This window comes from Poecile atricapillus, chromosome 2 (assembly GCF_030490865.1).
Source record: "Poecile atricapillus isolate bPoeAtr1 chromosome 2, bPoeAtr1.hap1, whole genome shotgun sequence".
Lineage (NCBI taxonomy): Eukaryota > Metazoa > Chordata > Aves > Passeriformes > Paridae > Poecile > Poecile atricapillus.
This window is the reverse complement of record NC_081250.1, coordinates 46,977,317-47,000,373: the sequence shown is the minus strand read 5'-3', so window position 1 is coordinate 47,000,373 and position 23,057 is coordinate 46,977,317. Positions and strand designations below refer to the sequence as shown.

Sequence of the window (23,057 nt, the reverse complement as noted above, 5' to 3'; positions counted from 1 at the left end):
CAGTGTGGTTAACGTCTGAGGGCTTCGTTTGACGTATTGTAATGGGCACTGATCAAAACCCAAAGAGAAAACACTGATCCTGCTCCAAAGGAGTCAGCATCAAAAGAAGAAATAACAGAAGAACAGAAATAGTTTTAAGGCAGGGTTTCCCCCTTCATATTTTTCTGTTCACGCCCCTTTTGGGATACCTTTAAATAGATTTCTAATTGGCATTCTTTCTGGCATAGACTCGCTCAACAAGGAAATACTAGAACGTAAGACAAGAGACTGGAATAATTAACAATTGCCTTACTGAGTATTGGAAAAAACCTTCTTGAAGTTTAATAGTTATTTTTATTGCACTGTGGTAACTTTGTGAGTCCCCAGCAGATCAGTGTCCCTATGTGCAAATGCATGTCCCTGCTGTTCCATTTTCAGGATGCATTGCTCCTGTGTGTGAATGCACACCTTTCCTGCCTCATTTGTAGGATGCTTAGTTAAACAGACTATTGATCTCTGATCATTCATGCACTTTTTTCTCCTTATACTTTGATGAGAGAAAGGGTGCCAAGAAGTTCAGTGTGCCAGTGTTTGCATTACCAGTGCTGCATCTTTTCAGGTGAGAGGCCTCAGTCTTGCTTGAACAGATTAAAAGTAGTTCTCCTTCCATCTTGAAACAAGTTTGGTCCCGCTCCAGTAACAGAAACCTTTAAAAAAGTTATGATTTCTTGTCCTCCAAACACAGGGTTTTAGCTCTCCCTGCTTGAGGAGCGTCAGAGAGGTGTGTGTGTGTTTAGTGTCTGGGCAGGGGTAATGAGGTACTTACTCCCCACACACATCACTGCCTGCCTCTGCCCAGGCACAGTATAATTCATGAGTTGCATTGTGTCTGGGTGTAAGACTTTGCAGGATTGAACCAGTTCGATGGTTTTACTCTTTCCATTATAAAAATAACTTTCAACATCACGACAGTTTTGTAGGGGATTTTTTTTGTTTTTGTTTTTTTTTTTTTTTCAAATTAATAAGTATTCTGTGATTCTGTTTGAAAGATTAGCCCTTCAGGGAACTTTCTATTAAAACCAGTTTTATCCTTGTCTTCCTGCTGTCAGTGTTGAAGACAAGTTTATGTTGCAATGAACAAGTTTATGTTGCAATGAACACTTAAATAAAAATACTTTTCAGAAAGTCTTTTGTAAATCTTCTAAAGTGGTATCTAGGGATAGAGTTCCTATGTGATATTTTGTGCTTGTCTTCCACATTGTTAAGACTGTGTGAAACATCAGTTCAGTAAGTCTCAGCATGTACCTTTACTTGATCTTCTTCCTTTTTTGCCTCATTTCTTTCACTCAAAAGTTTGTTACTATTTTTTTTTTAACTGTATTTGTCTCAATAATTTGTTTAATGAACTTAATGTTTACAGACATATGGAGCACTCTAGGCAGGAAACCTTTAAAAGGTATTATATTTTGAAAATTATTTGAGACATTATGGTAAATAAAAGTAGCATGCATAGGGCTTGTGGGACCAGACCAGCTGTTAAACTAAATAGAGGGAGTGCGGTGTTGCATTCCAAAATACACAAGAAAGAAGCAGTACCCAAACCTTGCTTATATCATGAAACATTATATACTGCAGAGCAAATGCACATCCAAATATGGCTCCTAAATCCTTTGTGAATTGAAGCGAGGAGCCCCTCACATCTGGCTGGCCTTAGGCAGCAGATACCAGACAAACTTCTGGGAGAGCCTCGTGTGCCGCGCTGGAATGTGCGCATTTATCTCACTGGCCTGTTTGCTCGTGCTCACTCCTGGTCTTGCCAACTTCTGCTTCAGAAACCACTCTGTCAAGTGTTCAACACTCTTCCCCGAGGTGTGCAAGCTCTGGCTGTGGGAGAAGTGTGGGAAATAAGTTTAGGTCACCAGATGGAACCCCGTGTTGCAGTGGGATTGTTGGGGTGTAGCAAATGGGTAAAGAAAAGTAAGGTCTGTTACTGCTTTTCAGTAATTGACATTCTGGTGCCCATCCTTCAGTGACCTTCCTCTTAGCACTCTGCTTACAGGCACTGGTAGTTTTAAAGCAGTGCCCAGCATTAACCATTGATGGTGTAAAACAATTGTGCTCAGCTTTTCAGCACAGGGAGGTCTTTACTCATTCCCTGCACATATTTGAAATACTTTGGCTTCTTGGTCCCAATTAGCCAAACCTTGCTGAGTCTGTGCTCACAGAGTGTTATTAGCTATCCAGACATTCAAAATTAGGAGTCAGGCTCAAAAAAAGAAAAAAAAAAGTCACAAGAGGCTGGCTGAAAAATTGCAGGGCATCTTTGGAACTCTTTGCTTTGCCTTCTTTAATTCAGGGTTCTAAATATTGACATTTTCACAGTTTTTTAGAGGAAGGCAAAGCTAGTTTTCTTGATAGCTAAGATTCTTTTGACATAACATGATTCTAGGTCTTGGTATTTCAGATACATCACCATTTTTCAAGAGCTTTGCAATGCAAGCGGCAGAGTTGATAGCAGTGAGGACGCCTGCATGCTAGGAATATTTTATTGTGACAGGAATCCTGGCTCAGCATCCCTCCCATGGACATAGCTAGAGCAGCCAAGCTGTGCTTTGGATCAATGTAAGGAAAACATCCTGCACATCTGAGGCGAGCTGTGCTGGTAAAACTTTAGTTTCACTGTGTCTTGGGGATTCGGCTGGCAAAAACAGAATACAGGATCAAATCTCCTTCCTCTTTGAGCAACAGAGCTGTTCTCCCCAGCGTCTTTGCTATGGGTATTCCTTGATTAGGGATCAGCATGCTCTACTGGAGAGTTACGCCCCACCATTTAGTGGTTTTTCCATTCTAAAATCGTAGCTCAACAACAAGGACAAATGTTTATCTTCCTAACCTAGCAGCTCAGTGCTGCCCCACCCACCTAATGGAAGAAAGTCATTTGTGTGGCTAAAGACATCACCCAAAATGAGAGTCAGGCCCTCAGTGAGTGATAACCAATGCAGACAGCAGCAAAACAGGGCTGGCTTGCACTAGCTGAAAGTCTACTCCAGCTTTTAATTTGCCATCACAAAAGAACAGTTGAGTTCATAATTTCCAGCAATACATTATTCCTATAAAATCATTGCTCTTAAATAGCATGGCACTTGTAATTAGTGTAGTCATAATGTATATATGATTGTATCTGCATGTCTTCTTGCTTCCTTTTCTTCTGCTTAATTTCCCAAGTGTAGGACTGTTAATAGCAGAGCTGCAACTGATTTTTCATGTCAGACCACTGTGTTGGACTGCAGCCTTCAACCTCTTATAAACAGACGTCACCACAGCGAATGTGTGATCGAGTGCAGGTTAAAATCATTATCACGGCTTAATGTTACATATAAAGAAAAATGCATTTTTATCTGCATTCCCCCATTATCTCTGTAATGACACCATGTTTTTTCTCCTGGAGTTGTAGTCATTGTTATTTTAAGTGCTTGTTAGTACAGCTGTGGGGAAAGACATGATCAATTTTTCATTTGGGAAAAGACACAACAGGGAACTTTAATGTCTCCATTTTAGATAGTGGGATAAAATAATCAGTATGGTTAAGGAGCAGTCTAGCACTCAGACACAGGATTCTCAATTATGTTCCAGTGAATTAAATAATGCTTTACTGCTTTACTGTCCTTCATGAATAACTTTATTTCAGGAATTCATTTATTTGGGGGGAGATGGTGTCATGTTCTAGCAGCAGATTTGTATTACCCTAAGCTCTCCGGAAGTCCATGCCCGTGAAAACACTGCATATCCTGAAAGCAAAATGATGTATGCATTTTAATTTCATACAGAGTTGGTGCCCACAAGCACACAAGCCCAGAGGAGAGATTTTATTTTGAGCAGGCATTTTCCCTGTGTTTTTTAGGTTGTATGTGCACCCTGATTCCCCGTTCACAGGAGAGCAACTGCTGAAGCAGATGGTGTCCTTTGAAAAAGTCAAACTCACCAACAATGAGCTGGATCAGCATGGCCATGTGAGTAGCTCTATGGGTGGGAAAGGGAAAAGAAATAAACCAAGGAATTGCTTGCTTGTGCCACAGGCCTAAATGGGAGAGAGACTGCCATGGGGAAAGGCTGCCGTGGCCCCCATGGTACACCTCTTTTAGCCAGCCCTTCATACCACAGTGGTGGAAGATATTGTGTGAAGCTTGAATGTGTTTGGTTTAACACATTTAAGGGTACTTTTGGGTTCCTTTGTTGCTGAAGAACAGGCAGCTTTCAAGCCAGGATTTTCTGTAATATTTTATAAGGTAGAACCTGGATCAGTGTTTCAAATCATGCTTTTACTTCCATTAGAGGCAAAACATCCATCAGGGGCAAGTTCAGGGTGGAGCTGAGCATCAGAGCAAGGGGTAGAAGGAAGGTAGATGAGCCTTTTGCTGTGCTTCTGCTTGCATTTTGCTGTGACTTGGCAGTATGCTCTGCCACATGCTGTGGCCAGCAAAACCACGTGCTTGGAAGCTCCCTACAGGTCACTTCAGGCCACCTGTTAGGGTTGGGTCTGTCAATAACAGCTCTTTTACTTCCAGACTTGTGGCAGCATGGGCTCAGAGTCAGAAACAAATACTGACCTGACACCAAATCGACCAAAGCAGGGTCTATTGAATTATAAAATATAAATATGCCTCAATTGCCTGTGAAATTACTGTAGGCTAACTGCAAGTCAAGGTGCCACAGGGTGGGCTTGGGCCTCTGAAGGAGACAGGTCCCAGATTGGTGCCAGTTTGTTGTCACAAGTCCTGAGGCTGGAAGATGGTAAATAGGATTGAGAGCTGCTTGCCATGGGTTCCTGCTATGCTCCATCAGTGGGGACAACTCCTTTAGTTATCTGACTACCCAGTGGTAGGTAGTAAGAACAGATATTGTCTGTCCTGTCCTCTCCATAAAAGTATCTATAAAGTACAGGAATGTCTCGGTAGAGTTTCCATATTTCAAAGAAAGAGCTAAAATTGTTGCCTCTGGGCTTGGTGAGTCTCTCAGGGAAGGCAGAAGGAGCAAGGGGATGGATTTGAAAGGATTGTTGGCTGAGAACGGGGAAGTTCAGAAGAACAAGTATAAGGACAGTGTTAGTAAACGAGGTGTTGGGAAGAGAGGAATGATTTTGAATTCTAAAGCATGGGTAGGGGTAATGAATTCGTTCAGCTGAATAATTGCAGAATACGATGTATCAGAAGTCCCTAGTGTGGTATTTATTGCCTGGACTGTGGGATACAGTGGCCATTTGTCTCAGCTATGCTCTGCGCAAATGTTTCTCATCCAAAAGAGAATTTTCACTTATTTCACAAACTGAGAATTGAACCACAGCCATGCTCGTGTAAAATACATCCTGGATATAACAACATCAAAAATAGCTGAATACCCCAAACAAATAAACAAAAGAAAGCCCAGATAGATGCCTCTGTGTTGTTCTTTTGTTGAGATCCATATGTGGGTATATTGTTCTTGAACCCAGCTCCCACCGTTGTTCCCTTCAGGACTAGCGGAGAATGGTTTTTCTTTTTTTCTCTCTTTTATTTCATAATCTGTAGAAGGGCAAAGCTGAAGATTTGTGGGCTCTATCACCGAGTGATGATAGAGCAGTATACGTGAGCACTTAAAAAGAAGCATTTTTCATCATAACAGGGGCCATGTGTGCCTCTAATAAAGGGCTCGCAGCAGTATATTGCAAGCTAGTTAGGAGAGCTGCAGTTCCCAGAAGCCCAGAGGAGTAGGAAGAAGAAGTAGGTCTGAGGAGCTGTCGGGAATAGAGACATGTGGCAGAGCAAGAAGATTTAATCGTCTCAAATACTGGCAGCAGGAGAAAATGATCCGTAGTGTTTGAGATGCGCCTTCCCATTAATTTCCGGAGAAGCAGAGGTTGATCCCGTTCTTTACACAAAGGCTCTGGACAGCCAACGACAATGGAAAGTTTTGTGTGTTCAGTTAAGAATAAGCCCTGAAGTCTTGATCCTGTGTTGAGATTTGAGTGACAGGTGTTATCCCTTCACAGAGCACTCTCTTTTAAATATTTTGTGGGGGTTTATGTTCCAAATGAGGACGTCAGGTTTTACATGCTGCCTTACTGAAGCTATGCAAATGCCATGATTGGATGATCAGTAGAATTAAGGATGGAATCAGTCCTCTGGAGCCTTTAAGGAGGATTTACTGTGCTATGGTCCATGGCATTTCCAATCACATGTGTATAAAGAGAAGAGGAGAATTAAAACACCTCCTAAAATCTCTCCCTTCAGTTTGAAAGAGTCAGTCTTCACTTTTTAATTATATTCAATAAGGTGTGTTGGTTCCTGAGGAAGTTTGGATGACGCCTTTAAATACCAGTTACAGGTATGGAAAATGAATCCAACCTAATTCCAGTTTGTTCTAGTTGCTTGCTTTCTTCACTATGCAGAAGACAGTTTGGGGTGTTATGGTAATTGTGGCTTATTTGTAGGGTGGTTCACTTCCTGAAAAGCAATCTGTAGAGAAGAGAGGCATTTGTTTGTTCTAGCATATGTTTGTTTTCTCGTGTTCCGAGTCTTTTGGAGTTGGCAAGCATTTCTGATGTGTACCTTCAGGAGCATGTGTAACCCCAGAGTTATGCACATATTCTCCCCAAGCCTCAGGCACAAGTCTTATCTCTGTGTCCATGGCATACAGCTCACTCCATGGAAAAACTTTCAGATATCCTTACCAGAGAAAGGAAATGACTCCTATCTCTAGATTTTTACAGCCAAGCAAGTAATTGCCATTTTCCTGACTGCGAAATATTTATGAATGTGACATTTTCCCCTTAGTTTTTAGTGATATTTTTCATCTCGAGTGCTTTCTTTAGGATGTTTCATTGCCCTTCATTGGAGTGCCATAATTTCTGATTTATGGTGAGGTGAACCATGAGTGTACACATTATTGTAATTGTTTTTTTGGCATTTACTCAAACACATGAATCTATGCAAAAGCAAACTCAAAGCTGTGAACATGTTTAATAAATAACTGTGAAAGCAGGGTGTGTGGAATATCCACTCCACACACTCCAAGGAGTTATGCCCAAGTTTTTTTAGTCAACCAGATAGAAGTTAGGAACCCCATGCTTTCAGAAAGAAAACTTTACATGGTAATGCTATTATTTGGTGAATATGGAAGCATCATTCACAGCACAGTTCCTGAATTCAAAACCACCTTGGAATTTTGCAGCTGGCATCCAGATTGCCTCTGGTGACTGGTCTGTAGCCAGTGTGAGCCAGATGCCTACAAACCTGCCTGACCTTACAGCAATCAGGATCCAGTAAGAAGGTATCCTGGTCATCTCCCCTGACTCAGGCTGTCAACACAAAGGTAGATGGGGTAGCTGGGGGCCTCTGGCTGCCAGAAACTGTGTGCAGGGGGGCTGCCATGAATATATGGGCACCTGATGTATCTCTTGGGACATGCCAGCAGGATTGTCACTGAGCTGGCATAAGGGATTTTCTGATAGCTACATCATGCAGGAGGGGACTGCTTGGACTTTGAGGCCACTCTTGGAGACTACTCTGTGAGGTGCACCCCATGGACCTAACTCCTTTGGGCTATTTTTATATGGTCCTAACTCAAGAAGTTGCACAGGTATTAAGGAGTGTCTTTGTATGTCATCAGCAGCTTGTGTGGAGGTACAGGTGGAAAACTACACATACAGACCCTCACATGAAGGAAATGTTCACATTTACCTTGGTCATGGGTCTTTTGTGACCTCCTGGCTGCATTCAGTACTTGTTTTGTACATGAACAACCAGACTTGTTTCTGGTGGGAGCGGGAAATGCAGAGTACCATGGCAAGGGATGTTTTCTATGTGCATTCTATTTTTTGGAAAATTTTCATAACAGAGTCTTGTTTGAGAAACACAGTTCCTTTATCAAAATTAGCATTCAGAGAGGAGTGAAAGGAAAGGGCATGTGTGGGAGCTGCTCTCAACATTTTTTTCTTCCTTCCACCTGAGTGCTGCTCAGATGTAATGCCTTGGTGTGGACATCGTGGCCATGGAAGGCAATGGAAAGCACCAAGGTCTGTGGGCCAACCCCTCAGTAAGCTCTTCACTATCCACACACCCTGCTTTAAAATGTCTTTTCCATCTGCTTAGAGCACTCCAAGTAACTAGGATGGCAAAACAAAATTTTACAAAGAGAAGGAAAAGCGCTAAGGGTATTAAAGGCAAGGTCCATGGCCGTTGTGTTTGTTCCTATATAAAATGGTAAAGTACTTTGAAAAAGGACCTGAGCTGGTTAAAGCAAATATGCAACACTTTCAGGATGATGGTTCAATGTCATTTTAATGTCTTTCTCGTTGCTGTGTGCCTCCCCTCAAAGTCACAGTGTGAATCTTGGCAATATTTGGCCCCAAAGGAGCAGCAAAGAAAAAAACTGATGGATATTGTCGCCATGATAGAGCTGTCTCTGTGCTCTCCACTGCAATGCAATGTGCAACCTTTCTCATTGACTTAGCATGAAATACTGCGCCGCTCCTGCTATATTTCAGCTGAAGTTAACGCTTCCTGAGGAATGCACATTAGCTATTCCAGATGTACGGAGCTGACTGTAATGTCGTTATGGTCCCTGCAAAATAGAACCACCCACACCATTGCCAATTTTGTCTTGTGACTGTGATTATATCCAAAACAAGGGCTGGTGTGAGCTGAGCTCTGTATTTAATTCTTATATTGTAATACTGTGGTTAGAGGCCGCCAAACAGGCCTCCAGCCAGTGGTAACTGAAGCAAGGGGGACTCTTGGTTTGACTCCAGTGAACGTTGAAATTGGTTGGTTGCTACTTAGGTTTAGAATTGTTTTGGGAGCTCGTAAACAACTATTAATGAGGATAGAATAGCAAAACCCAGTCATTTGGGGGTTCCATACTGGTTTCCCTCCTTGCTCGCATTTTTGGTAGTCTGCGGTGAGGAGCAGTTCCGAAGGAGTTTGTTTTAAAGGTTTGCCACAGTGAAAGGCTACGTGGAGTTTTACTTTTGGTCAGATGGCTTGTGCTGCTGCTGGTAGATTTTTGGATGGGTCTAATTTTTTCCGTCATTTTTTCTTTTTTTTCTAAGGGATTTGTGACTATTTCATTCTGCACCTGCGCATTTTTGCAAGTGGGGACTCTTGGCCATTACTTTTCGGGAGTTACATATTCACACCTGCCAACCAGGGCACACTCTGGCAGTGACTAATTCTGTATGTAAAACACCTCACCTGTAGGAACAGGTATTTACGCTGCAGGAAATGCATGCTTGCCAGTGGCGTAGGAGTGAGAGGAGACTAGCTCCTGGGATGCCTGCTTTTCCACCTTCATTTCCTGGAACTGCCCAAAAGATCTGGAGAATTTGCTCTGAAAACCAGCCCCTGGCTGGTTAGATTTCAGATGCTTCCTCTGCAGTGTTAATTAGATCTTCCCTCCCCAGCCACCCCCCGCCATGGTTTAATAGTCTTTGAGGGCCCTGTCAACTTTCCTCTCAGGACGGTGCTCTGTCATTCTTCCTTGCAGATCATTTTGAACTCCATGCACAAGTACCAGCCGAGGGTCCACATCATTAAGAAGAAGGATCACACAGCTTCTTTGCTAAATCTGAAATCAGAAGAGTTCAGAACATTCATCTTTCCAGAGACAGTTTTTACTGCTGTTACTGCCTATCAGAATCAATTGGTGAGTAGAGTTGCTAATTTCTACAGATGTAACTAGATCCCACCCTGCTGAAAACTCCCTTCTGCCCAATCTAAACTAGGAAAATTTCTGCCATAACCTACCTTTCCATGCCAATTTTACTCACATTCACAAATAATTCCTGAATATACAGTAGTAGTACAGACTTCAAAGAGCAGTAAGGATTACTCATGAGAGTAAAAATGGCAAGTAGGAGGCTTTCTTTTGTCTTCCCCTCTGTCTATACAAAGCTGCTTGCATATTAACATTTAGTCATTTTCTAATTATAGCTCATTAAAGAACTGTTCTTATTTGCAGTGATATGTCATGCCACAAGCTATGAGCTGAGAGAGATTCTGGTTTGCACATGATGATTTCACAGGCTTAGAAAGTTGACTAATTAAGCTGTAAGGCTCAAACGTAAGGAAAATCACTCAGAGATATACTTTTCAGAGGCTGCCCAGATTACATCCAGATGTTTGAATTTCAATTTGCATGCCAGTGAATAATAATATATACAAAATGGAGGAGATCATAACAATGGATTGCTAATGAGTAATTTTAGGAAGTCTATAAACAATCAGAGAACAGAGGCTCTGCTTGATGGTGGATTGGGCTTTAATATTAAAGTCAGTGGAAATACATTCTTGCCTTCAGTGTGATTCAGAGCATGCTTGAAGGGCTTACTGACTATGGTAATTCAAAAAAACCCACATATTTTGCTCCTTAATTCCCTCAAGTTAAGAAAAACACAGGCACTGTCCAAATATGTGGGTAGGCAGCATCACAGAGTTAATGTACCTGCTGGATTGTTTAAAGTAGGCATTTCCTAATATGAAGAAAATCAATTTTGAAATGCTATGAATAAAATGAAACTAAATCATAGGGTGCCAAGGAAGCTCTGAAGATAATGTTAGTAATATTAAGTCAGTCCTTATGACAGACCCCACATCCTGTTTTAAGGCTTTAATGTATTGATTTAGACTTAGATTTGTATCTGAATGCTGTAGAAAACACACTCAGAACCTGGCAATCTCAAGAAAATAGTGTTTGGACAGGCAGCTAGATTTTTCCATGTAACTTTCTTTAGAAACCAGCAAAATACTAACAAGCACAAAACCAGCTAAACCCAGAATTTATTTCTGTAGGATGGATTTGTGTCTACAATGATATTTACACTAGAGATGTTTCTAAACTAACCTTCCCAAAGCACATACATTGAGTCCTGGAAAATTTCTCAATGGAACATCTCCGGAACCCCTAGAGGTTGATGTTGTCATTTTATTTATGACTAATGAAAATGGAGCCTTTTTTCATTTTTGCCATTTCTTTCAGAACTGTTTTAAGGAGGGATTGATTACATTTCTGGAGGTTATTAGATAAAAGCTAAATACATTACACTTTCAACAAACTATCTCATAATTTAAGATTTAAAGGGCATGCATTTATTTAAACAGTCAAACCACCGCCACAGAGTTGAATTGTAGGTCAGATTTCATTTTAAAATGCTTTCTAGCAGATGTTCTCTGATTGTTTGTGAGACAGTCTCTCAGGAAAAATATGGTCATAAATGATTGTGAGTCTCATCTGGCTTTGGTGGATACAAAAAGTTTCTCCTGTGATGTCATACCAAAACTTTAATATCAGGAAGATGGAAGTTTGATTGGTGAAAATATGCTCAAGAGATGAATAGACATCCTTATTGTTCTGTAGTGCAGTTGGCTTGGTGTGTCGGTGATCTCAGTCAATGGAACTAGTTAGAGCTTGTCTTTTTTCAAGGTGGTTTTCAAAATGCTGCCATAAAAATCTTCACTGGATGTGAGGCACTAACTTGCTACTCTGCAACATCACCATGAGCTGAGGGCTTATGGATGCCTTGGAAGTAGAATGAGCCAATAGCTAAATTTTTGAGCCATTTCGAGGTTCTTGCGACAAGGCTCCAAGGTTGTTCCCACCAGTTGTACCTGAGCGATGAGACAGCCTCAAACCCTGCACCAGCACTCAGGTCCATGAGTTTTAATTAACTGGCAGGCCATTAATTAAAAAGTCAGAATTTCCCTTCATCAGCATGTCCCTTCCTCTGTGTGTTTTCCTCAGAAGACCTCTTTCTCAGAATTAAAAGTTGGGTCCAGTTGTCTTCTTTATATTTTTTTTTTATATTTTATATAAATACATATTTGTCCTCTTTATTATTTTTTTATTTTGGGGGAGAAGCCACCCCATTTTGAAATATATTTGTTTGATGAGAGTGTTTCATTGTTTGAGGATTTGGAAAAGATCCCATTTCTTTTTTTCCTGAGTCTTGAGGCCCAATTATTAAAAATGAGATTGTAGCCTCTTTGATACAGACTTTTTTTGAGAGAAGTCAGGCTGACAAAGCCCCTTAATATGAAATGATTTTCATGGCCTTAAGCTAGAGTTGGTGGCATTCACTGCGCTGCAGGATGGGTCCTATGTTTTCTTTCATCAAGCTCTAACTCTCACTTACAATTTTAGTTTTAACTCTAGGAAGATGTATGGCTGGAAAATCCATATATTACAATGATGTCTCAGGTTTTATTCACCAAATCCAAATTGGTTGTATATATAGAAAATTTCACAAGAACAATGGAGCATTTTTTTTCCCGGTCCTCAAGAACCATACGGAAAGCCAGCGCCATTTGCCTGAAAAAGTTTCACCACAAAGAGGAGCTCAGATGTTTTGGGGCAGGAGGGATTCCTGGTCCATGAGTTGCTCAGTCAAAATGGAAAGGCTGACTGAATGACTGGGCAGGTTTATAGCTACCTTTGAAGAAGGGAGGAAAGTTTTTACTCATGATCTGTGGTTTTTCAAGACTGATAGTTTCAACGGGGTTACTCCTTCGATCCAAGCTCTTTCACTTTAAATCTGAGTTCTCCCCACATTTTTCCTTCCCTTCCTTAGCCTCTTCTCATATAAAACCAGTTAAACTGCCCCATGTGGTGACTGGTAGGCCTGGCTGAGAACATTTCCACCCCAGTAAAAAAAATAAAGGTGCTAGTGTAGTGAAGCCATGGCTTCAGGCTGCTCGGGCTTGTTGAATTGGTTGATGTGCAGCTCCACCAAGCAGGCTCAGCTGTTAGCAGGGTGATTTGTGCTGCTTGTGGTAAAGAAAACCCGATTGATGCTGGGAAAGTATTTGGAAGCTGTAATACTGGCCGTGGGTGGGTTCCTCCTGCTCCAGGCAACAGGAAGGCTGAGCCTGCCGTGCCCTTTGGCCTTTCCACTGCCATATGTGCAGTGCACCCTGGTTTGCCTCCTCAGCTTTGCAATGTCTCAGGAGCGGCGCACACGCACAGGGCACGCGGATAAAATTAGCAGTGAAGTCACAGGGGATGCATTGGTTAACACTTTGTACGCTGCAGTACCCTAACACTGTATTCGTGTAATGTTGCTCTTTTCTGTGTTCCCAGATAACCAAGTTGAAAATTGACAGCAACCCTTTTGCTAAAGGATTCCGTGACTCTTCCAGACTCACTGATATCGAGAGGTAATGGGGACTTTCTGTTTACTTTCCATGCAGATAAGATAAAGAGAAGAGAGAGTATGTAGGAAAAGCATCCTTTCAACTCCTGAGAACCTGTGCATTTTAACGTTATCTTGCTGCATACAGTAAGACTCCTCCACATCCTTTAAAAATGCTTATAAACTTTATGAAGAAAGAGTTGTTTTGAGTTTTGACATCTGTTCCAGTTGGGGCCAATATATTAGTCTTCCTCAGGGGGCTTCTTGAAGGAGGAAGAGGGTCAGTTTTACAACTTCAGAATGAAAAGCTTTTTTCTTATCATGCCATTTAATCCTGTTGAGAGCTGTGAATTGGGTCAATGGGAAACAAGGGCAGTGGTCCTGTGAAAAACATCTTTACAGCTCCCCACTGCTCAACATAGTGGAAAAGAGAGTGGAGAGCTCCCAAAATTCACTTCAGCAGTCCCAGACACCAAATTGGCAATTACTGCCATCAGGATGGCTCCCATAACTCCCACTCTGACAACAAAGATGCCATTTTTGTTTCACCAAAGTTGTATTACAAGCTTCACCAGGGGAAAGCTTTATCTGGAAACTGTTTTGTATGTGTACAGCTCATTACAAGCAACTGCTGCCATAGGGACAGAAGCATTAACCCACAGCTGAGTTAGGAAATAAACTTCAATCTCTTGGTGGCTTTCCAGCACGTCACATTTTTATGATATCGTGTCATATAACTTGGCAAATGAAGCAAATTAAGCTGCTTGTGTCCTTTAAGCTGGAAGAGAACTCGATGGAGATGGATATAGCACGTCCAATTTTTCCTATGAACACACAGTCATGAAAGAAAGTTTGGAGAGGTCAAAACCCTCCAGGCTCCTATGTGGAGACATCCAGATGTATCTGTGAATCATTTTTTCACAGGTGCATACAGGGGACGAACTGCTCAATGAAGTCATAGCCACAGAGCTAGAGAAAGTCTTTACAGCAGTTCAAAAGTACATCCATCTAAGCAGGCCCATGGATGGGAAATAGTGATATCCTTTACACCTTACTAATGACTGGATCATAAGTGATCTGTTGAGTAAATGGGTAAAAGAACAGGAATTTGGGGAGAGAAAGATTGTAGGCTGCAGTGCATACTTGCAAAGTCTCTTAAATGGAAGCCTTCATTAAAAATGGAAACAAATCAAAGAAAAGAGGCAAATTTAATAAAATAGCATGGTCTGCTGTATTGACAGAATACTGAGGTAAACAACATCCAAAGCTCAGGTTAGTGTGCAATAAATAGCCAAGGAAGCACCTGTCAGAAGAGGTTTCCTTGTTTTACAGACAGGAGACATCTAACGACGCAGCTTTGCAGGGGCGGAAAGAGTCTGAACAGATAAGCTGGGAGAAAAACTTAGTTGCCTCTGTGCAGATGAACTGACTATCGTGGTGCTGGATATGAAGGGAATTTTTCCAGAGGACAGCTTATTATAACAGCACATGGCATGGAGTCAGAAATGTTGAGCATAAGCTGCAGTGCCCTTTTGTTTATTGATAAGTGTAAGAATAGAGCCTGAGACAGGCAGCCGAGCCCAGGCACAAATGTTGCCATGAAAGATAAGGCAGACAAATGGGAAGCCTACAATAAATACAAGAAACAGAATGTGAAAAGTGTTAAACATACATTAAAACTCTGGATTTGAGAGCCCAAATTTGGGCTATGTCCAATTTGTTCTTAAATTAGAACGCTTAGCCCTGATTACTATTACAATAGTATTTAAAAATTCAAAACCTGCTGCACAACACATCAAGTCATGAGATAATAAAAGTGTAACATGCAAGTGGGCTGGTAACAGATTTGAGAATTGCCTAAGTTATACAAATGGTACAGAAATATCAAGGGGTTTATTCAGTTCTGCCACTAAAATAGTCAGGCTGATGAGGACGTCATTCTCTAAGTGCCCACAGGTTCTACAGATTTATCTTAGCACCAGCAAAATTGCTTAAAGAAATCTAAAACAAAGCAAAGGAAATAGCAAAGTGAGACATGACAACAGGAAGAATTTCTTATTTGATGTCAATTGCAATATTAATTGAATCTTGAATAGTACAGCATGATTCTTGCTCAGTCTAATTGGAAACTATAAGATCACTGCTGGAGAAAAACACTCATTTTCCAGGGAAAAGACTGTGAAGGCCAAAACACACTTGCACAGCTCTTGAAAATGGAATAGTTGTCTAGAAGCTGTGAAAATACTTTGCCTGCACTGCTCCCTCAGCAGGCGTGCACTCCGCACGAGCAGTGTGCAATCTGCAGTGTGGCGTGGTGATCCTAATGGGCTCCTGTAAAGCATCCCATGATGCTGGGGCCAAGACAGCACTCATTTATCCTGAGTCCCAGCTTTTCCAAATGACCTAAGTAGTGTGAAAGCGCACTGAGCTTTGTATTTCATTTCCAAGTATTTAAGCCTGCTTTTTCCTAAACAGCCTTTGGGGAGGGAAACAAATCAGATCAATTGATCTTTAGAGACCTAAAGAAATTAAATTAGTCTGGAGTCAGTTACTGCACTAAACCATCCAGTAATTGGATTGCTTCTTGTAACTGATTGAAAACAGCCTCTATCTGTAACAATATAGGGAGCTTTTCTTTATAGTAGATCTGAGAGAAAAACACATCTTTTTATGACATGATGACAGAAATTGCACTTTTTTAACCTAATTGAATATGATTTTATAAATATGTGACTTTAACGATTTCAGGCTTCCCATTCTAGATTTACGATCCTTATGTAAGAAATTCAAGCTGCAAATACCTTTAGGATTAAATCTGTGGGCATTGAATGTGTTGGAGTTGAAATAATATATGTAAAGATAGTGAAATTTGCACAGCAGTAGAGGAGGTAGGCAACAGCAAAACTTTTGAAATACCCTGTGTTTTCTTTAGTTCCTGTCTAAATACCACAGAATGGTTTCCTTTTACTCATAGCTATATGCAGGCCTTTTAACTATTGAAAAAAATCTTTGGTGAGTTTGGTATATACCTAATTTTTTGTAGGATGCAAGGCTCCTTTCACAATCAACCCTTTCCCTACATTACTTGTGGTAATCTATTTATAGCAATGGGGCAGACTTTATCTGGAGCTACTGTGATTTAGATAAGTTTCTGACTCACCTTTTGATCTTTTTACGTGGTATTTACATCTCCTCTACTATAAAAAGGCTCCCACAGTGGTTGTGAACAAAAAAAATTGAACGTTTAGCAGCAATTACTGGAATGTGGAGCTTAACATACTGTGGTGTTGATTATGGGATGCCAAATCAAGTAATGAGGCATTTCTGCTGAAGAAAAACTGCCAGAGGCATGAAGGATGTAGAGGCAGAACTCAATATGCATTTTTTTTTGTCTTGAGTCTGAATTTATCTTTCGAGTTGTTGTGAAGAATTAGCTTGTTAAAAATAAATAGACAAATAAAACAATCATAATTACTTACCATTTCAAAAATCTAGTGAAAAAGATGATAATTTCAAGAGCAGAAGCCAAGTATGTGATAGGCAAGTTCAGGGTGTGGATTTTTAACTATTAAAGAGAGAGTTAAATGAGTATACCCATCTGCACAAGTCCAATAATGCTTCTGGGATACTTAAGAGGAAATATGGAAAAGTATGGTTGCACATCCAAGTAATTTTTAAGCAGTGAAGGGAAGGATGGGGGATGGGGAAGTTAGAGAGCAGCATCCCAACTGGATTTGCATGGTAATAAAATTCCAGATTTTCCCCTGAGGAGCTTCATCTCTGAGATGTGGAAATGCATCATGCTGGCTTACGAGGCTGTAAGCAAAGTTCATGCTAATGCCTGGATAGGGGCACTTCCCTGCTGAAGGATCAGTCAAAGCCACATGCTCAGTGATGGGCTGAGCACAGCCATCCTCTCTCCCCACAGAGCTGCCGTCCTTCCCATTTCTATTGCCTACTGCTGGTCTAGAACTTCTTAGAGTCTTGAAAGACCCCTACCAACAGCCACAAATATATACATGCTCTATGACTTACCCCCACTTAAGCATCCATGGTTAAGTAGGGCTTTGTCATAGTTCTCCAGTAAGTCAAAATTCCAGCTGATCTTTTATTCTCAGCTAGTTGTCAGTCTGGGAATGTCAGCAACCAGCCATGAGATATCATCTCTGATGTTTAGGCTCAGAGAGGAAAAGGGGAACAAGTCCTGAATTTAGGGAGCAATACCAAGGACTCTGGCATCTAAATGGCTGGTATATAGTGCCATTCCAGATGTTGCTGACGTTATTCCAGCCTTCAGCTGCTGCTCCAGATGGGTGGGTGGATTGTCGGTATTTTCTGCATCATCCCTTCCAAAACACTGCAGATGGCTTGGATGCCTTGGCAAAACTTGAAAGCACTACCTGGTTATGTTTAAACACCTATGTTTAAATTATTCCCTTCAAATCTGGTTCATCTGACTCTTGTTGTTAGCCAGGCAACTCTTGACCCAGCAGAAAGCCCCCTGTGCCACCTAAATCCTCTTTAGTTCCCAAGTTTTTAAGGACTCATACTCTGGATCATTTTTCACTTAGGTTTTCTGTTATCTATCTTCTTACTTGTGCAAAGTAGTATAAAAATACTTTTCTAGTTGTTTCCATTCACCTCATGCAGATGTAGTGTGTGCATAACAGGTGGGGATTCAATGTCAGGTGGAGTCAAATTAGACCTATGGTTTCCACCTCAGAGAAAGTTTTCCAGGGACTTCCCCCTACAATTTCACAGGACTTCTCTGTACTCACCTCTCATCATTTGGTTACAGTCAGAAAGAAGTGGTTTCTCCACTGGGTGAAGTGGAGCTCCATAGGGCTAGATCTGTAAGATAGTTTTCTCATTTTTATTTGCAATTGAGAAAAGAGGAATGAGTATATGGAAAACTTCATCCCACTTCTTCATAGATGTCATTACTTTTCCCATGCCATGGCTTTACAGCTAGGATTTGCCACATCCATGCATGCTACAGCTCATCTACAGGTGCTGGATTTTTACTGAGAGTGTGACAGTAAACATCATTGTGGCAGTGCACTTGTTCTTCTACAGTCATCAAACCCTAGGTTTTTCATAATTTAAGACTCATTTCCCTTCTTTCTTGTATATATTCTTGCAGTAATGCATCCATCCAACACTTGCCCAGCAGTCCTGACTTTGTGTGAAAGTGTTTTGGGGCTGTGGATTAGTTTTTGGGCCAGATCACATGAGCCACTGTAGCCTGTAGGTCTTGTTTTGTCCCTGGTTGGTTCAGTTTTAATCTAAGCAGTGGAGCAGTGGAGCAGTGGTTCTGCTCAAGGATTTGGTCTGTACCATGGACCTTCCACAGCCTGAACTATGTTCCTGTGGTCAGCCCCTAATATTCATCTACCAGTAAGACCAAGTATATGTAGAAAAATTCATATGTCTGTATGTTAGTGCATATGTAAAATAGCAAAAGCCACAGGAACATAAAGGCTGAATGATATCTGACAGCAAAAGCTGTTCACTCATAGCTGCTATTAAAGAAATGTATGTGTTCTTCTGTTCTTCCTGCTATGCTGTTTTGGTTTTTTGGGACGTGAGTGGTTTTATTGTTGGATTTTTGGGGGGAGTTTTTTTTGTTAATTGGGTTTTTTTGGTTTTGGTTTTTTTTGTTTTTTTTTTTATAGACTTGTTTTTAGCACTTGTGTCTTGGACAAATTAGTCATCTTTTCCCTTAAAAAAGAGTTCTACTACAGTGCAACTTCCGACAAGTTTATTTTTGTGCCTTCTCAGTCCATTTATTCCATCTGTCTTCACCTCACCTCACTTCTGACGTCTTCTGTTATCTGGGCTTTCTTCCAAACATACTGACTGGCAGCTACAAAAAAAGGAAACCTTTGAAATGCAGAACTAAAGAAGTCATTCAGGCTGCAAACTGATAATTCATACACTTTATATCCTGTTCTTTATTTTTCTTTCTGTTGGACTGAATGGCCAAGCAAAACACAATTGTCAGTTTTACTATTTTATTATTTTCTTTCTTTTTTTTTTTTTTTTGTTTTAAATTGTTATTGCCTTTTCTTGCAAAGAGAAAGAAAAAGTCAAAAAAGCAAACTCCACAACACCAGGAAAAGGGAGCATATTCTAGGAATATCCTTACTTTTTTGCACACCTAACACTTGGATAGCAAGGGGTAAAACAAAAAAGAGGTTAATAGCTCTGCTCTGAAATTTGTACCTCTTGTAGCCATTCCTGAAACAGTAACTTGTTCAGAAGACACTAGTTCAGAATGCCTGGCTCAGCCACTTGCTCTTTCTCATGGCCCTTTGACTTTAGCGTTTTGTCTTCAAAGAAGCTTGAACCTGGCTCCCACTTGGAAGGGACAGCTGCCCCTTACATCAAACTTCATCTTCTTTGTAGCCGTGGTATAGATCTAAGATAGGTACTGGATGCCTTGGTTCCAGAAAGCTACTTCTGAATCAGCTTTTCTGACACCTTCACCAACACTAAATATGTCTTAAGCATCCTTGTCTCAAAGGAAGAAGGTAGGCTTTCCATCTCCATCTCCTTTCTGCCAAATTCAGAATTAGGGTCGTGGTGATCACCAGGCTGCTGTGCATGCACAGCTGAAGTAGAGCAATTGCAAAAGGAGCAGAAAAAGTGACAATCAGAGATGCCTGCCCCCACCTACAAAGAAGCCCTGTTCTTCCATCTTGATTAAAGATCCTGCTCAGGGTAATCTGGGACTTTGTCATCTCCTGAGAGAATTTCTATAATCTGGGTTGACAGCAAAAGAAGTGAGCACCCTCACTCAGAGCCTCAGTACTTACCAAGCCAACTCTGTTTTCTGCCATCTCCTAGTTCAGATCCATGGCAAATCTTGCGTTTGGTCTGTAAAGTGCTAGTGAATCATTTGTCAGGTACATCAGGATTTTCCCATCTTCTTATTGGTCATATAAGGCTACTCTGTACATACAGGGCACTGTTAGTTAAACAAGGCCAAAGACTCAGCTTAGAACTACATGACATCAAGCATCCCTAGCCAGAAATTTAGTTTTGGAATTGGTTGCCAGCAGAAACAAGAGTGAAATGTTTAATCAAGAGGTTAGAACCTGCAGAATAGCAAGATGTTCCCTGTGCACCCTAAACCCTTTCTAATTGATTAATTCTCTCAGCCTTTCACATGTTTTGATTTCAGGTTCAAATTTTGCTGTTTTATTTCTTAGACAAAGGAGACAAGTGCTTCATTCATAATAAGGTTTATTGACAGGGCTGGGCTCAAAGTGTGCTTTGAGCTCTTCATTCTGTTGGAATGAAGATTATTGGGATCAACCCAAGCTCCTTTTCCTATTATCTCTCTTCAAATTTGTCCTTCCTCAGCATCTTCTCTGTGGGTGTGCTTGCCAATACAAGCTCAGATTTTTCCTTTCCATTTGGCACATGGATCCTTTTTCTGAGGCAGCTTCAATCCCTAACTTGTACTTCTTTAGTCTGCATCTCCTACTATTATCCAATTCGACACATTGCACAGCTTAATCATAGTAATATATTGTGTGTATGTGCATTCTTTTTCCCCTCCTCTGGGTATTTCCAAGACATCTGTGAGTTGAAGAACCGCGTGGAAGACTGAAACTTGTTGGTAGACCACACAAAAATATTTGACAGAGAGCAGATATCTTTCCTTTATTCAACTGGCAGCTTGTGATCTCTCTCAGAACAAAGTTTAATGCTAATTTCTTGTTAATAGAAGAAATTGTGGAGTTCTAAGACATATTAAAAGGTAAAAATTGTTGGGTCCCAGTATTAGATAACAAGTTTCTGATCACAAAGAAAGAAACAGAAGAACAGAAATTGAGTAACTGGAAGTCACTCTGTTTTCCAGACTGTTTACTGTGGAACAGTGGTGAAAAATACGCAAAGCCAGCTTTAAAAAAACCTCTACCATACTCTTCACTTGCTATTTTTTGAAATTGAGCATAGAATCATAAAGTGGAAAATATTAACTTATCATTTAGTACTTTATAAAATTATTTCCATCAATCCTTTGAACTATATTGAAATATCTGATGTTGAATACATAACTCTAAAGTCAGGGGTAATACTGTATTTCCCTTTTAGTAGTGTTAGTGTAATATTTTGGGACTTGAAAAAATGTATTTTATTAATCCACTCTCCAGAACACCATATTTGGGATAACTTAAAGGGTTCATGGTCTCATAAAGAGAATTTTCAGAAAGATTTTAAGTCCTTTTGTGTCCAGTGGAAACAAGGATATAAGAAGGAATCTGTATTCCAGATTTGCAGCTTTGTTCCTGCATTTTGAACTAGATTTCACAGGCACTTAAGTCTTGTTGGTAAAGCTTTGCTTCCTCCTATGTATCTGCATTGGAGAAAGTCCTAAGGCACCTCTGTCTTTAAAGGGTGGAGGAGGATAATCTCCTCTTTCCAACTTGTGTAGGAAACTTCAAATGTTTTCATAGATTAAATGAGTTGCAACTGCTGTCTTCTCTATCCAGACTCGAAGTGATGTTCTCTGAGGATGGAATATTGCAGCATGGTGCAGAGGCCACCACACCCTTTCCTTTCAAACATGAGGGGAAGGAAAGAAATCTAAGTGCAGACTTCTGCTCTTGTTTTTCTAAGTGGAAGAAACAGTGCTTGGAGGATAACTCAGAGATATGGTTTATGAGTGGAGAAAATACACCACTTCTTTTTTTTTTTTTCCTGTTTCCTTTTGCACACTTAGGTGTGCCCAGCCTTTTGCATTTTGTAGGTCTATTTGGAGGTTTCTATGCAGCTTGTGTAGTATGTGGAAAGAAGAGGGGCCACCTGAAGCCTGTGGGGGCAGGTGCCTAAATTCTGGTGTGACTCTCAGTGCTTTGCACTCATGATGAGAGTCACAGCCTCAACCCCTAAAATGAAAATTCAGTAGGTGTTTTGTGATTATAGCATAAACAACCAACATGGTTAGTCAAGATAAGCTCATACAGTTTTGAATATTAAATCTCCATTGCACAAAAGTGTTTGAGATTAGTTGCTTTCCCCTGATGCAAGTTTCCACATTCCCTCTGCCATAAAAACCTTTGCCTTTTGTGCTGATGAATGAGATTTACCTTCCAAAACCTTTTGCATACTATCTGCAACACTACATCATAAAATAAATAAATAAACCTACCACATAGTTCCCTGGTTTCAAACTTTGCAGATTCAGGGTTCACTAAGAAGTCATCTCTCTTTTTCCTTTAAAAGAAGACAACCATATAGAATAATAGAGTTCTCTGTCTAGCATACAAACCCATCTGGAAAGAATTTAGTCTGCAATAATTGTGGGCATTTGATTTAGCTTTAAATCCCTGTAGGTAATTCAAATGTAAATTTATTGGGGTGAGTTTATCCCCAAGCTGCCATTGGATCCAACGTTTTAGAGGTGAAATTGGCCCACTGCACTACAACTAAAGCCTGCATTGTTTCTGTTGCATCAGGATATTATTACATGCTGTAATCTCTGCCATTATAAGCAGACCCTTACTAGAAATAAATACAGACAATCACCTGTATTAAATTTATTTTTCAGACCTTGATAGACTAGTAATTCTTTAATTATGAATATGTTTATATACCAGTTTCTAAATCACTCAGAAAACACTGGCCTAATTTGTTATTCTGTTAGGCTGTACTCATATGAAATAGTCATTTTGCGCAAGTAAAATTCTTTGCATGTCACATTCTGCTTCAGAAGAAAGCCTAATGTTCCAAAAGGCATTCAGCACATAATGTAAACAATGCCATCTGTCTTTTTCTTTGCAAAATCTTCTTCCAGATAGCCCTGATATGCCTACTGTTTTCAATCACTTAAAAGGCAGTAATCCAATTATATCATACTCTATGTAGGAACTGCCATTGCTTTCAGTCCACTTCCAATCCTGACACA

General features: G+C 40.5%; 1 protein-coding gene across 2 annotated transcripts in view; it reads left to right on the top strand.

The window, feature by feature from the left end:
• TBX20 (T-box transcription factor 20) overlaps window positions 1–23,057 on the top strand; it is a 56,044-nt gene that overhangs the window by 5,361 nt on the left and 27,626 nt on the right. For both annotated transcript variants that reach the window (XM_058833509.1, XM_058833507.1), the window contains exons 4-6: window positions 3,881–3,989; window positions 9,499–9,657; window positions 13,087–13,163. In XM_058833509.1, the coding sequence (XP_058689492.1) occupies window positions 3,881–3,989; window positions 9,499–9,657; window positions 13,087–13,163 (345 nt within the window). The remainder of the gene's footprint in view (window positions 1–3,880; window positions 3,990–9,498; window positions 9,658–13,086; window positions 13,164–23,057) is intronic.